Here is a 15602-nt window from a genome sequence, read left to right on the forward strand (position 1 = left end):
GTCTTTCCCATAAAATTACAAAATTCTAGTCCCATGCAAAATAATTAAAAACACACAGTAGAAGCATTATGTTTCTCTCTTCCAGTCATTTTTTTTCTATTCCAGTCTTTGGTAAAACTTCAAAAACATTGACAATGCAGATTGTTTTTAGATAGCAGAGGTTTTGTTAGCTCCTCATGTAAACGTAAACAATTCAATTCTGAATTAATGTACCCTCTATGAAAGGACAATACTGATCAGATAGGAGAGGAGGTATTGTCAGCTCTTCATTTGAACAATTCAATTCAGATAGTCCCAATCAAGGACAATCCTGATACGTGAGGAGGTATTTTCAGCTCCTTATATCAACAATTCAATTCAGAGAGTACCCTCTGGCATCAACACTAATTATATGTAAATCATATATTTATTGCATTAACACTCCATTGTAATTTAGTGTAAACTAGAATATTGGCAAACTGTCCTATATTTCCATAAATAAGGGGTGGGAGTGGAATGCACAGTGTTTAGAAAGTGTATAGGGATGTTTATCACAGTAATCGCCTGTCTCAAAGATCAGGGTACATGCCGCTCACTATACTATACAGACGACATAGAATTCATAGTTACAAACACATACTATAGTTCAGTGGTAACTATGGTTTATTATTTTCTTTTGAAAGGATGTGTTGGCCCTGTACAACTGTTGACTTGTTCCAGAACCTGATGCATGTAAAATCATTGAATCCAATACTCAAAGGGGTTGCCAATAAATAAGGGTAATTTTTCATTCACAACAGTCAGCATGCACATACTGATCAGGAAATGAAATTTATATTTTATTTCCAGTTTTATATTTGGACATACCAAAAGTATATACATAGCTGTTATGTACAACTGCTAATTTATGTATATGGTACTTGTAAAAACTCAACTGATTGATAATTCCACCCAGTCTTTTCTTCATTATTGTCTAGTAATCCACTCATAAAACACACTCTTCTCACTTTTTAACATTCTGTTTTGTTTTCTCATAGTTATCCTTCATTTCTGTCATTGATTCTTTCATGGCCTCTCTCAACGTTTGGTCCTTCGGTGGTGCAGGATCTATGTGGCCTTTATTCCGAAGATATCGCACCATGAATGTAGTGCCACCCAGTGTGACTGTGTACCTGGCAGGGGTCGCTATTTTGTACATGGCATAGGCAATTAACAAAGAGCTGGCTGTGGGAGTGTTGATGGAGTGGAGGATAGATTCTCCTAATCCAATTTTGGTGAGGAATCTCTGAAGAAATGGTACCACATCAATACCACTGTAAAAACAAATTATACAATTTAGTACACATCTCATAATAAAATATTAATTATACAATAACTTTCCAAATTTTTAGCATACATAATTTCTAATTTCAAAGCCCCTAAAATCCCGGAAGTATTTTAAGCAAAGTGGGTAAAAATGCAACAAAATCAAGTACAAGTAAGCCACGCTGGCATGTTAAATGTCACTGCATTCTCTTATTATCAAGCTGTTTTTTCTCTCAAAATTTCATAAAATTATAACCCAGCAATATTAATAAATGTAAATTTGTGTACATGTGTTCATTTGCATACAAATACATAATGTTTTGGATACTGCACTTCAATGCAAACATCAATATGCATGCAAATTGATACAAGGAATAACTAATATTTGTAACCCTCTTCAGGTCAAATGCATGTAAAAGACCATGGTTATGACAGGATTAGGGTTACATAAAGACACTCACCTGTGAGCTACAGTGTAATAGAATGTTCCATACCATATAGATGATGTGAAGACATGTACAGGTATCATAACCTTGGCGTACTGCTTTAGTAGGATTTTATATCTTTGCCATAGACTCAATTTATTTATGTCTTCACTATCAATATCATAGACTGGTTGAGTCTCTGCTTTTTTACTGGCAACCTTATCCTCTGACTTGGCATTCACTTTATCAAAGGTATTTGACTTTACATCCATTTTGGTTTTAGTGTTTGTCTTTCCTTGACGAATTTCTTCTTCGTCATGATCATTATGTTTTGATTCAGACTGTGTGCTAAAATACCTAGTGTTCTGTATCCAACTGAGTTGCTGTATATGAGGTTGGAGTATTTTTCTACAGTTAAATTGCTCTCCTAGTGACATATCATGTCTTTTGATTCTCTGACTACAGTTTTGGTTTTGGGCTGACTCTATTCTTGTGTAGAAAGTGATACATGCTATGTGTCTTGTGCTCTGACCTGCAAAGTTGAAAGAAAACAATAAACACATCAGTACTGTGTATTTCATTAAAAAAAAACTATGCAGTCCATCATTGCATATTCTGTTAGAATATTTACTAAACATCTAGGTCTGTTTACTGCAATGTTGAGATCGTTAGCTGGTTGTACCTCCCTAACCCTATAGCCTGTTTACTGCACTGTTGAGATACATCATTAACTGGTAGTACCTCCTAGCCCTATAGTCTGCTTACTGCACTGTTGAGAAACATCATTAGCTGGTTGTACCTCCCTAACCCTATAGCCTGTTTACTGCACTGTTGAGATCATCTTTAGCCCTTGCATTCTCTGCTTGTATTGAGAAAATGTTCAAACATTTCAGGTAGCCACGTTCAAAAAAGTTGTTATCAAGCACCAGTAGACTTAAATTTACATTATCATATGTAAATAACATGTAAATTACCATATGTCCACTTAATGTTTTGCATACACTAAATGATAATGCATGTATATTTGCAGACTGATTCATTTGAATAATGGTATTTTGACTAGTTCTTATGCTTGAAGGGACAGTACACTGTGATCAACCAGGCTATTGGGTGAGAATTTTCAATCAGGTCTGACAATGTAATCATGACCAGCATGAGAATACGAGAGCTAGAGGTATGACCAGCTAATGATGTATATAGACACTACAATAAATAGGCTATACTAAGCATAAAATTGGGACTGTTCATTAAATGCAGTCTTGCTAACAAATTATTTCTGCTACAATATTCTTAAATTGATTAAGAAAACACACTACATACCCCTAATATGATTTGATTTGTTGAAATGGTTCATTCCAATAATTAAACAATTAAGGAGAGTAACTATTTGCCAATCTTTCACTGAGACTATACCAGTAATTCTTCACACTATTCTGATCACATTGATCAGATATAATGAGGTGCCATCATATGCTTAATTTATCTCTTAAATAATTGAAAATTATTTAATACTTTATGAAAATTCATTATGTAATTCGTCTTCAACATTGTTAACTATTCTACTTGTGAAATATATCAATTGCACTATAAATGATACAAACAGGCCTTTAAATATTTTGGGCCAAGACTGCAAGAATTAGATTATGCAATACAGATATCACACATCTTTTCATAATTAAATGTCGATCAAAGTAAAGTGGTGTTATTGATATTGCTGGAATCCAGCTCCTGGGGTTCATCTCACTTGGTTTATGTCAACTGACAATTTGTGCGATTGCGCAGTATCTGTCAGTGTGAGTAAAGTTCACGATTCAATATCCCGCGTTCAATATTTAATCTGGCTGGGTGTTTAGAATTCGACCTATTATTAGCATTACTAATTTGCAAGGAACATGTATCAACTTAACACCCGGGATTGCAACAGCGTATACTCTAGTGTTAATTATCAATGGCCTGCTAGACAAAACCATTGTCATATATAAAACATTCCGACGAGTGTGAAGCTACCATCATATTCATATTCATATTCACTTTCAAAAGTTGACCTCTAGCTCAATGTGAATATGATGATAGCTTCACACGTTCATCATCAGATTCGAAGTCTTCCGAATGGGTACGAACAAGCGTTCGGGCCGCGGCAAATCACATAAATCCTTCATTGGCAGGTTGAAATCATGTGATTGTAGTTACTTTTCACTTGATTTGCGTGGATTTGCCAGAGTATCCAATTTGCACGATGAATTATTGTTGTCATATAAAAAACTAATTTGGATGTTTAGTATGCCTTTCCCATATCTTTGAAAATGAAATATCAATATTTGAATGTACAAAAAACCTGTGTGAGTAATGTAATAAAATACGGCTTGGCTGGGTGTGTTTTGATTTCCCGCAGTGTCGCTATCTTTGAAACCCTACTTAACACTTACACTGGTGAAATTTACACAAAATAGTGTTGTCAAGACCACAATTATCACAATGTATGTAGTTCCCTTGATCGGGGAGGGTCAACGCAATCGATTGTAAAAATTATGGTCCATGACAACAATAATTCATGGTGCAAATTGGATACTCTGGCAAAAATAAGAAGAAAGCATGCAAATCCACGCAAATCAAGTGAAAAGTAACTACAATCACATGATTTCAACCTGCCAATGAAGGATTTATGTGATTTGCCGAACGCTTGTTCGTACCCGTTCGGAAGACTTCGAATCTGATGATGAACGTGTGAAGCTATCATCATATTCACATTGAGCTAGAGGTCAACTTTTGAAAGTGAATATGAATATGAATATGAATATGATGGTAGCTTCACACTCGTAACATTCCGACGGGTAACGTTAACCCGTTACATAATAAATTAATATTGGCAGTCTCACATTATGACAAACAAATCGCAGTTTGGGGCACGTGTTTACTAACATTACATACCAGTTGATATTTTGGAGCATTCAATTGTAAGATGAACATACATTAAAAAATATATTAGTCTGACTCCGAGTCACATATACTTGTACAAGTAAACATACGCATGCATGGTAATATTATAATGTTACCTGAAACTGTGAAGAACTGCACGTTCGATGTAGACAACCTCGCAAGCAGTCCACGGAATGTAACCCTTGCCATGGCAGACAATCTGATGTTTTGCTAGATCAAAACAGTTGGTTTCGGACACGTGTATATTCCTGTAGGCTGAAACACACGGCGATCGACCAACACGTGTTAATTCATGACGTAAAACGTCGAATTATTGCAACTATTGCTATGTTGAGTCAAACACCCTTCACACACGTGAGATTCTCTGATTACAAAATGGTGTATTCTACTCTATTGCGCATGCGCATTACTATGGACCCTTTAACTTTTTACTGAAAATGTAACATTGATGTACAAACCCGGAAAGATGAATTACAAACATTTTAATGGGGAAACAAGTAATAGAATTAAATGTTTTGTTATATGCAATGAGAAAATAGTACTACTGGTGACAAAATGTCCCAAAAAACCACATAAATGAAAATACCAGCCGTATGAAACTTTTGCAAATACTTGGGAGGTCCCAAACATAGCAACATTCAATATGGCGGAGGTTGTGAAGTGATGAGAGTGTTGTATAACAAATTTTCAACTCGTGAAAATGTAAGTAACTGTCAACAGGTTTCTCAATCTGATTAATGTAACGATTAGAGTAGGTCATGAGCAAATACATGATGAACCCCCATCAACACAATTTAAAGGGTATCCCACCGGCTCGAGTGAGCGACGTTAGGTGAATCATAGACATAGTCCAAGTTTTATTTCAAACTTGCAGTTGCAATGTAATTTAATTAACACGTTTACTTGTGTACAGCAACAGAATGTCGGGATGGGGAAGAAGGGCCACGGGCCGAATAGAACGGACGCAGTTTGAAGATGACGAACTTCTGAAATCGCTAGAAGGAAGGGTAAATATCGAAATAAAACCCACTGAATATGACCAGTGGTCGAGAACAGGTGTACAACAACTTCTACAAAAGCAGAGAAGTAAACAGCCAGCTACAGCCAGTCGAACAGGCTCGGGTAGGTGTATAATAAATATATTTTGGGGATTCCCGTATTTCTGATACTTTTTTATTAGTAATTTTTATGCTTTTCGGAGTTTTCCCAGGCTAAAGTGTAAAACATCAGCAAAATATAACGAAAATAATCCATTTCAAGAATGTGCATATTAAAAACAACAACGCTAGATTATTATTATTATTGTTGTGATTATTGTTTATTATATATATATTGTTATATTAATTATATTAACTATTTCATATAATTTTTAAAAAAAGTAAATGGGTACATGTGTGCTACTTGGGAACTCATGCTGCACATTGGACCATTCACACTAAAAACTAAGTACATGTAATGTATATATATATCAATTCTAAGTAACCATAGCTATTATATACAATGAATACACTGACCATCTATTAAATGTTCATACACATGCAGTTTGTGAATGCACCCATTCATTTGTTAAGAAGGGAAAATATATTTCTTGCTGTTGTTTCTTTCCATTATAAAAAATTGCTAGACAATTATAAGTTCACCATATGAGGAAGGGTCTTTGTTAGTTTCAGGATAGGATACTGAAGTGTAGAAATCAGCATCATTTCTGTGTTTCTGAACACATATACTATTTGAAGGCTTGAGTCAAACAAAGGGATTAGTTCTTCATTTAGATGATATTAACTATACAAACATGTCAGATCTGCTGTTTGCTAACAGACAGTGTTAGGTAAAACATATGTTTTCCATTTTTCACCTACTCTGTAGATAATGCCTGCATGCTAGTTTTTAGATTGGTTATTATTGTTTTATCATATATATAAATTTTGTTGTTTATGCAACCTTTATCAAGATGAAAGGATCCTTCCAGAAAAGGGTAAAGGTACAAGACCTCAAGTTCCCTTGTGAACTTACTATTAATATTTGTTGTACATGTATTTCTGACACAGACTGCAAACATCATGTTCAGCACACATTACACACAGCAATGTGACGCACTGCTTGCTTCCTGAGTGAATCTATTTGCAAACCCTGTTTTCTTTTCCTAAGTTGCTTGCTGTAACTTCTCACTTCCTGTATTAGTGGATGGGAGCAAAACGCATCACCTTTTTTTAGTTCTAAATGAAATTGATTGAGAGATTTTTATGATCAAGACATGAACATTTTTCAGGAATAACTACTGCTGAAGTAAAACTAAACTGTTCTTGTACTTTGTACCAGGCAGTTCCCTTCTCAAAAGTAACTCAACAGAATAATTATTCAACAGCATACCACAGGTTGTTTCATGTTTTGCTCATTTGATAACTTTACAACAAAATGTACAGTGTACATAGCTATTCAAAACACAAGTCACGATATACTAGGAATATACTGCAAACTTGTTGGATAAAAGTAAATCTCAAAATCAGAGTCACTATCAGAATCTGCAAAATTTTGAATTGGATGCTCAGAATTTAACATTCAGAAAAGCTGTGGAATTTACAAACAATTAACATTTTTGCAGTGTACGTCATCTAACATTTGTAATTGTTTGTTTTTTTATTCTAACATTTTAATCAAATCACATCTAAAGTTACTAGCTATCATGAGTTAGCTAATATTTTATGAGCTTCAGCATGCTTAGAAATTTTGATTTGCTTTGTGCACCTATCCTTGCTTAGCTCACACAGTAACCTTCCAGCTACCCTCATCCTCACCTACCCCAACTGCAACAACTGCTGCTGCTGCTGCAATCACAACCACTGCTGTAACCGGCACAAAATCAACACCAACTAAGTATGAGCCAGGACACTTAATAGTTTCACATCTTGGTGCAGCCTGTTCCTCTAGTTGTCGTCATCCATGGAACAAGAAAGTTGTCAACTATGATGATGAGTATGAGAGACAAAGACAGAAGGAGATGGCTGTTTTACAAATCCAAATGAAAGCCAGGAAGAAATCTGTAGAAAGTTACAGAATAAGACAGGAACAACTGTATCCTTACTTATTTTATTTCAATATACTTATATTAATTCTCACTCCAAAGTTGAATTTTAAAAAATCCCATTTGTCTTTTTCAGTTAATACAACTTGGTGGATCAGAATAGAAATATAGTAAATAGTATTGAACAGGTTTGACTAGAACTGTAATATGGTATTATGAATGTACAGGAAAGAAATCTGTCACTATATTTTAGAAATTAGTTGCGTTTTGGGGACTGTATTTGTGAAAATGTTGGTTTGATACACATGGAAGTGTCAAGACACTCACTCGGGACTGAAAATTATATCTTAATAAGGTAGAATCAACCAGATGATCAAAATTTGATAAAATTGTATTGTTGCCATTATGTTACCTTGGGTACATAGCAGCAGTATGTTAACTTCAAACTTTCACCCTTGATGCTGATAAGGCATTGGCAGGTTTCCATAGCAACATGCTTCAGACATAGTTTTGTCAGTTGTTAGTTTGCCTCCTTCCATGTGATCACATTATTTCTATTACTGCACTACAGTTTTTTTGGACAGCCAAAAGAAATGTGTTATGTTTTGTCCCAGTTACATCATGTTTGGAATAGGCTTGGATGAATATATTGGCTGAGTTTAGAAGAAAGACACAATTTGTACATATAGTTTGTTTTAAAGTTGTGAACAAAATGGTGAAATCATGTAGCAATTTGATTGTATTTGTCCTTGACCCTGACCTTGACAGAATAAATGACAACATTGAACTGAAGGGCATAATAGAAACAGATGAAAAGGGAACAGTAAGTTTTGTTTATTGCTTGAATCGTTTCAATCTAGTTTGGTTCATGTCCAAGTTTATCATTATATTATATAATGCTTGAACCAAACCTATACAGACTATTATATGTACATTCTGTGGCATTTGATCAAAAGCTGGTAATAGTTTGAACAGTAGCTGATCACTACCCACAATTTATTCTTGATTTTTTTCCCCTGTAATTTCAAGGATATCGTTATTGTATCTATCTAATCATCAGAAAATTCAGAATGCTGAGAGAAAAAGGATCCAAAACTTGCATGTGCACACTATCAGGAGTATAATCCATGCTACATTTAGGTCTGTTTTTGTATATGCACCAATTATAGATCATGATGTCATTGGAAAAAGTGTTGCTACTGAAATATCAATGTTATCTCAACTTTTTACCCATTTACTCCTTTTCAATTGATGAGAACCAAATGAAATGTAATATCAAAGATATAACTCAATTTGCATATTATCCATAGAACTCATTCAATATCATATGTTTTCTTGATGGTAATATTTAATATGTTGACTTTCATTTCAGCATAAAGAAGTTAAAGATCTGTTGAAGAAATATGAAAGATTTAGGGTATGTATAGCATACTAGTTACTTACAATATATTAAGGTAAACGCTTGTCTGTTAATGTAGAAATAGTACAGTGATAAAATGTGATACTGTAAGCTATCATGTCTGGGGTCACAATGATGATAGTGGAAGTACTTTCAAAGTTCATCCTCAGATTCCTAGTTGACTGATGTCTGGGGTTACAGGTGATAAGTGACGAGGTAGGGGTTACAGGTGATAAGTGATGAGGTCAGGGGTTACAGGTGATATGTGAAGCTCTTTCAAGATTTGGATGTGGATTAGGGGTGACAGAGGTGGTCTTTGAAGAACTTGCAATGGTCATCCTGATTGACTGTGGTCAAAGATCACCCCAACCTTCAAAATTATCCCGATCGGCTGGTTCAGAGGTCACAAGTCACAAATTTATGGTTTGCGCTGTCAATATTCATTCTGATTATGTTACCTAATATACTGTATTACAAAGAAATCCAGAGACATTGTAAATTCTTTACCTAACTCCAAATCCAATACAAATTCTATAATATGATTCCTTTTTTTGAAATTTGAGTTTATAATGCTACGGTAATTTGTATTCTTCACTTTAGAACAATAGTGGACAACCATTCTCTATCACAGGGTTTATATCTGGTAACGTTTTCTGTTTGGTATATAGATAGAATACGATTTTGGAAGGAATTCCTTATATGGTGACCATGTTTTCAAAATTACAATAGTAGAATTTTTTATTTACCAGTCCATCCCCTAAACAAATACCATAGTATGAAATGCTTGAAATAGATGATACAATCCCAAAGCACTGAAGTCGTCAATGTATGATATGACTAAATGAGGATTTCTTTTGAGAACATGTTTCACAACATGGTATAAAATTTATTGACGAGGTTTGCAGTATACATCTTCCCCTCCCCAGTCTTAATAATCTGTGGGACAACAATGAAATAACTGAAATAATGGTACTTTATCTCATATTTTATTTCTCTGTGTACAAGGTTGAGTCAAGAGACATGTACATGTATTAGATTCACACACATACATGTATCCTTATAGTCACACAGGGTGCTACATTTATAAAACTCAAGGTCATTGATCTGACTATATAGTGATAAGAAAATCAAAGCGCATCTGAGCTGGGTTTGTAGGTCAAAGTTCAAACTAGCCTATATACAATGTGTACACTTGACTCTTTAATATAGATAAAAGCACCAATAACTCTTACTAATGTTATTGCTTTACTTTGATATCAGTTTATTTTGACACTAAAATGTTTCACCTAAATGAGCTTAACTTTGATCAAAAATATATTCATAATTTTATTGCATTACAGTGACACAATAGTTACATCACAAGTTGTAAAAATTATATATTTTCTTTATTTTGATAATAACCATAGCTTGGATGCCGTAATCTTGTAAGTTGATTTGCAGTGGCAAGCATGGACGTATATGTACATTATTTTACATATCAGAAACTGCTGTATGCATTATCACCCCCCCCCCCCCAATAATGACCATTTGAATATCAGTAGTCTACTTACAAAAATGACTTTTTACCCTTACACCCTTTCTTACATACATTACATCCTTCAAGTTTGCCGAAAATGCAATTATAAAATTGAAGAAGAAAAAATAGTTTGACACCTGTGAGCATGCAGTTTGAATGTCCCATTGAATGGAGTTGAACCCTTTCTGTACCACCATATTACTATATACTACTACCAGTATAGTGTGACCAAACACAATGATACAGTTGCACTTCACTTTGCATGTCAAAAAATTATGCAATGAAACTCTCTTTCTGTAAGTCCAAATATTTATTGCAATCAAATTGATCATATTCCACAGGGTGCTGTACAGAACCTCAACCTTAAATTTGACAAGGAAAGAAGTTCAGCTAAGAAAGCTTTGGAAGAAGCAGAGGAGAAAGTTGATTCCAATCTCCTTGGTGAGTTGATCTTGTGTGCATTATTTTCACTAATGGTATAACATAAAAATTGTGTACATGTAAAGAAAAATAAGGTCACTGGTGCATGTAGAATTGGTATGTAATCTGTTGTAAGGCTATCAAATGTATGTGTACTGTCATAAAGGAGTATGTTGTCATTGGCAGATCAAAAAGTTTGTAACTCACAACTGTGGCTTGGTTTTTTTTTGTATGCATATGTGTGTGTGTGTCTGTGTCTGTGTCTGTGTCTGTGTCTGTGTCTGTGTCTGCATCTGTCTGCCTGCCTGCGTCACAACTGCTGCTTGTGTATCTGTGTGTGTGTGTGTGTGTGTGTGTGTGTGACTCTGTGTCTCTGTGTGTATCTGTGTGTATCTGTGCATGACATCTGACCTTAAACAAAAGAATTATGTGCATTATTAATGACCTGTCAAATGGTAATTTTTTGGCATTGTAGGTCTGCGAACTGAGGTTGAGAAACTAGATGACATTCTACAGAAACAAAGGAAACAGCTGAAAGTACTGCGAAGTTACAAAGATAAAGAGTATCCTGTCAAAGCTATGAAGATCAATGAATTACAGAAACAAATTGAAAGACTGTCTGTTGAGCATGAAGTATGTAAACATTTAATCTTTTTAGTTGATTTTTAGCTCTGTACACATTAGTAGTATCTAATATTATATTCTGCTGTTCTGTGGTAAGATGCAGAGTTCTTTGCTTTCATTTTTTTGGAAGGATGTGTGGTGACAGGGCCAATATGTGTGTGTCAATGAAAAATTGCAGTTTATGATAGAATCATGATCTCAAAGGAGAGAACTGACAAATTCATGTCAGTAATTATTAATCATTCATTGAAGGTAAATGATTTGCACAAGTTCAAGTTCTTTCATGTGTACGTGACTTGAGTGATAATAATCTTTACAGTCCGAGTATGGGTGTTGCGAACTGAGGCTGTACATTGGAAGGGCCTGACTATAGGAATGCCTGTAAGCCATACTACCGAGGTCCGCAAACCCATATCCGGGCCATAAAGATTTTATCATATGTAGTGGCATGGAAATATCATTTGAATCCCACAATCACATATATTGACTGTGAAATATTATTTTATTTACAAAAATGTAAAATAGTGAAATCACTAAGCAAATGGTCCTTTGATATCGATAAATGTGCCACTTCCCATATTTGGCAAAGTGTGCCGGGGCGTGATGAGAAAAAATTGTTGCCTGGGTTAGTTGCATGTGCTCTCTATTGAATTGCATTGGAAATGATACTGGGTATGGTAATAGATTAACTATGACTAGAATAAGATCATGAAACATGTCAACTTTACAATAAATACATACCATCTTGTCATTTCCTTCTTTCATTTCAGGATGAACTAAATGAGCTTGAAAGCATCATAAAAATTGAAAAAGAGAAATTTGACAAAGCTGATCAAGATATGGAACACCAGATCAAATCTGATATTACAGAAAAAGCCATAGGTGCTATGCATGATACTCTCAAAGACATGGCATTGCAGAATATGGTTATGGAAAAGGTGGGTGCTGTGAATTATGGAGCACATTCCAATTACTAGTAATGCAGCCATAGCTGACAGGCATGTTTCATATTATTAAGATGTTGACAAGTAAGGCTCAGTATAAAATGACAGATTCCAGGACACCATAGATGTGGTCACCAATAATTTATGCTTTCTACAACTGTGATTACTTTGGCAAGCTAACTGCATTGATGCCATACTGTCTGTCTGTCTTTCTTTCACTTTTTAAATGATCTTTATTGGTCAAAATAAATTCAGAAATTTGTTGAATGGTTGGCTATTGAACACTGCCCTACTGTTAAAGCATGAGAAAACCAGAGTACCCATAGGAAAATGTAATTTGACATATGGGTTGACAGTTTATGTGTTTAAACTTCTGATAGCTGGGAGTGATATCAATCTGTGTTCAGTCAGATATACTGATAGTGATATTATGCCAATAACATGTACAGTTTGTTCAAGGCATTGTGGAATACACTAAAACATTGTATACATGATTATAAGTTATCTACAGAGTTCTCAAAGATATAGTAAGGGTCCGGGATTCCCTTTGTCATGATATGACATGTAGACAAGATATGCCCCCCCCCCCCTTCTGTTTTTTTTACAATACGACTGACATAATAAAGCATGTAAATCACAGAAAATCTTACTATCATGTTTGCCATAAAAAACTCAATCAAAAGAGTACAGTCTCATGATTTCCAGGATAAATGCAAATCGCTGCTTCCGTCTTGTAGTCCAGTGTCAATAGTAAACATACTCTATTCTAATTCATACATCAGATCCAAAAGTCTTACATTAATGAGAAATACAGTCAATGTATAATAGCAGCAGATGAAAGATGTACACACGATGAAAGTCAGACATCAAGATAGATTATTACAACAAGATAGATTACTACAACCAATATTATGTATGACATGTCTTGAAATCAGAATCTTAAATTCTTTCTTTCAGGAAATTGAGGAACATCAGAGAAAAATAGTAGAACTTGAAGAATACAACAAAACTTTGGAAGAGGAAGTGAAAGCATTATTAAGAGATCCCAAGACTGATTTACGAAAACAGGTCTATCCACATCTCTATCCTCAAGAACCTAAGTAAGTACATCCATATCTTTAGAGAAAGGCTTGTTGCTTAGTAAGGCAGCACCTTATATCAAATCATGGAAATATGACAGATGCAACACAACAGCTTATATCATTGTGGATATTGTAGGCAAGCCTGTAATCAAGCTATTTGGGTGAAGTCAGACTGAAAATTAAATTTCAAAGGAACCTGATTCACTTTTGACATTGTAATTATTAGTATTTACTGGATATACAGGGGCTGAAAAAGCTAAGAGCTAAGAGGTAGTGCCTCAAACAATCTAGTTAAGACTAGATTCTGTTAAATCCTGAAAAAGTCACAATTGTATCCATGTCTTCTGTCAGCGTTAATTGTTCAGATCAAATTCATTTGCTAAATCAGTGTGAAATGATACTAAATTAAAATGAATATCTATTAAATGACTGTTTACAGTTCTTATTTGAAATTGTACACAAATATTTGCTTTCAGTCCAAACACAAAACTTGTGAATAAGATTTTCTTACTGAGATCTACTTTGTTTCTGTATTTTCAGATGTACTCCAGACATGGATGTTATTTTAGATATTCCAACTCAAGAATGGTTGCCTATATAAGTTGTGCTGTTGACAAGATTTTATTTGAAATACAACACATGTATTTATCATAATAGTCAAACAAATAGAAACTTTAATTTATCAGAATCCGTCTAACTTCATGATATCTTGGCTGTGTATAATAGCGACAAGATAAACCGTCCATACTCCTTTTCACAGACCGTGTAGATACATTTGTACATGTCTATATATGGTCCTCTTGGTGTGTTAGTGAAAAAACAGCAAATTTTGGGCCAAACTTTGAATGAGAGTGATTTTTACGAATACATATTAGTATTTTATAAAGTATTTTGTATAAAATTTAATAACTAGTACCACTATACTGTACATAAAGATATGTTTAATAATAGTATGTAGAATAGTGGTTTTATGATAGTCTCATTAATGCTACTGATGTGCATCATCACAAATATTTTTAGCAAAAACTATTCACTTTTGTATATACTGTGACATACTTATGAAGTACTGTATACAATTTGTATATACCGGATACACACACACACACACACACACACACACACACACACACACACACACACACACACACACACATAAACACATGCATTTTGTATAGTATTATTTGTGTATGATGTGGACAGCAATTTTCTAACTTTGAGATGTAAAATAAAGTGGAAAAAAAAGGTATTTATCACCTGAAAATTTGTGATTGCAAGTTGTCAATTTATACTTCAGTTGTGATGTATATATGGTCATAGTATTTGTCAGAGGTTAGCTCTCTTCAGACAGCTGTGTATATTAACTCATATGAGTCCATTTCGGGGGGGGGGGGGGGGTTGTAATCTACAACATAATATCAGACGGAGGAAAGTGTGAAAATAGTGACAGCTAAATTGCTATGAAGACAAATGTCCAAAGCCAAAAGTTCTAATCAGTTTCTCCGGCAGTGATGATGATTTATAGAGGTATTTTTCACTATGGTTTAGTCACCCTGGTAACAGATGGGGGGGGGGGGGGATCTTGTAAATCTTTGAACACTTACATAGATTTCCATACCTGGTACTACCATGATTAGAGGGGAAACCCCATTGAAAATATAAGTGAAATCTGGTAGATTCTATACCTACTATCTGCTTAATAAAATCACAAACCTGGAGCATAATGTAAATGATGGCTTACTACATTTTATTATCCAATAATCTTGTGTTCCAAAGTCTGTTGTGAAGTGATGCAAATTTGAACAAAATATACACAACAAAATATTTCTACAATCTACTGCTATATGTTATAATCTATTCATTGTGTACCTCAAGTACAGATAAGTATACCAGTTCCCTTTAATTGGCAGGCAAATAAATTGTCATATAAAAATTGTACTTCCACAAATGTA

At 34.5% G+C, this 15602-nt stretch overlaps 2 protein-coding genes across 3 annotated transcripts; one reads left to right on the forward strand and one right to left on the reverse strand.

Moving 5' to 3' along the window:
• Positions 1–5006, reverse strand: LOC144437795 (uncharacterized). Its single transcript, XM_078126819.1, has 3 exons — positions 4763–5006; positions 1746–2241; positions 1–1292 (listed from the first exon to the last, which is right to left on the reverse strand). The coding sequence occupies exons 1-3, from the start codon at positions 4833–4835 to the stop codon at positions 983–985; spliced, it is 879 nt and encodes a 292-aa protein (XP_077982945.1). The 5' UTR covers positions 4836–5006; the 3' UTR covers positions 1–982.
• A 264-nt stretch (positions 5007–5270) lies between these two features.
• Positions 5271–14670, forward strand: LOC144437770 (uncharacterized protein C20orf96-like). Of its 2 annotated transcripts, none has more exons than XM_078126790.1 (10): positions 5271–5348; positions 5560–5768; positions 7406–7718; positions 8437–8491; positions 9041–9085; positions 10925–11024; positions 11479–11636; positions 12398–12565; positions 13529–13671; positions 14194–14670. In XM_078126790.1, the coding sequence occupies exons 2-10, from the start codon at positions 5567–5569 to the stop codon at positions 14252–14254; spliced, it is 1245 nt and encodes a 414-aa protein (XP_077982916.1). In that variant the 5' UTR covers positions 5271–5348; positions 5560–5566; the 3' UTR covers positions 14255–14670. The 2 variants fall into 2 exon arrangements, with proteins under 2 accessions (XP_077982916.1, XP_077982917.1); XM_078126791.1 differs by having other exon boundaries at positions 7562–7718; positions 14194–14666.
• The last annotated feature ends 932 nt before the right edge of the window (positions 14671–15602 follow it).

The sequence above is a fragment of the Glandiceps talaboti genome, chromosome 7 (genome assembly GCF_964340395.1).
Source record: "Glandiceps talaboti chromosome 7, keGlaTala1.1, whole genome shotgun sequence".
Classification (NCBI taxonomy): Eukaryota; Metazoa; Hemichordata; class Enteropneusta; family Spengelidae; genus Glandiceps; species Glandiceps talaboti.

Bases quoted from the DNA above. Each gene is read 5' to 3' on its own strand.
- LOC144437770 (XM_078126790.1), top strand. From the start codon at position 5,567: ATGTCGGGATGGGGAAGAAGGGCCACGGGCCGAATAGAACGGACGCAG. The intron at 7,719-8,436 runs GTATCCTTACTT...TGACCTTGACAG, and splicing joins AGAATAAGACAGGAACAACT to AATAAATGACAACATTGAAC. The intron at 9,086-10,924 runs GTATGTATAGCA...CATATTCCACAG, and splicing joins AGAAATATGAAAGATTTAGG to GGTGCTGTACAGAACCTCAA.
- LOC144437795 (XM_078126819.1), bottom strand. From the start codon at position 4,835: ATGGCAAGGGTTACATTCCGTGGACTGCTTGCGAGGTTGTCTACATCG. The intron at 2,242-4,762 runs GTAACATTATAA...TCAACTTTGCAG, and splicing joins GCAGTTCTTCACAGTTTCAG to GTCAGAGCACAAGACACATA. The intron at 1,293-1,745 runs GTGAGTGTCTTT...TTGTTTTTACAG, and splicing joins TATTACACTGTAGCTCACAG to TGGTATTGATGTGGTACCAT.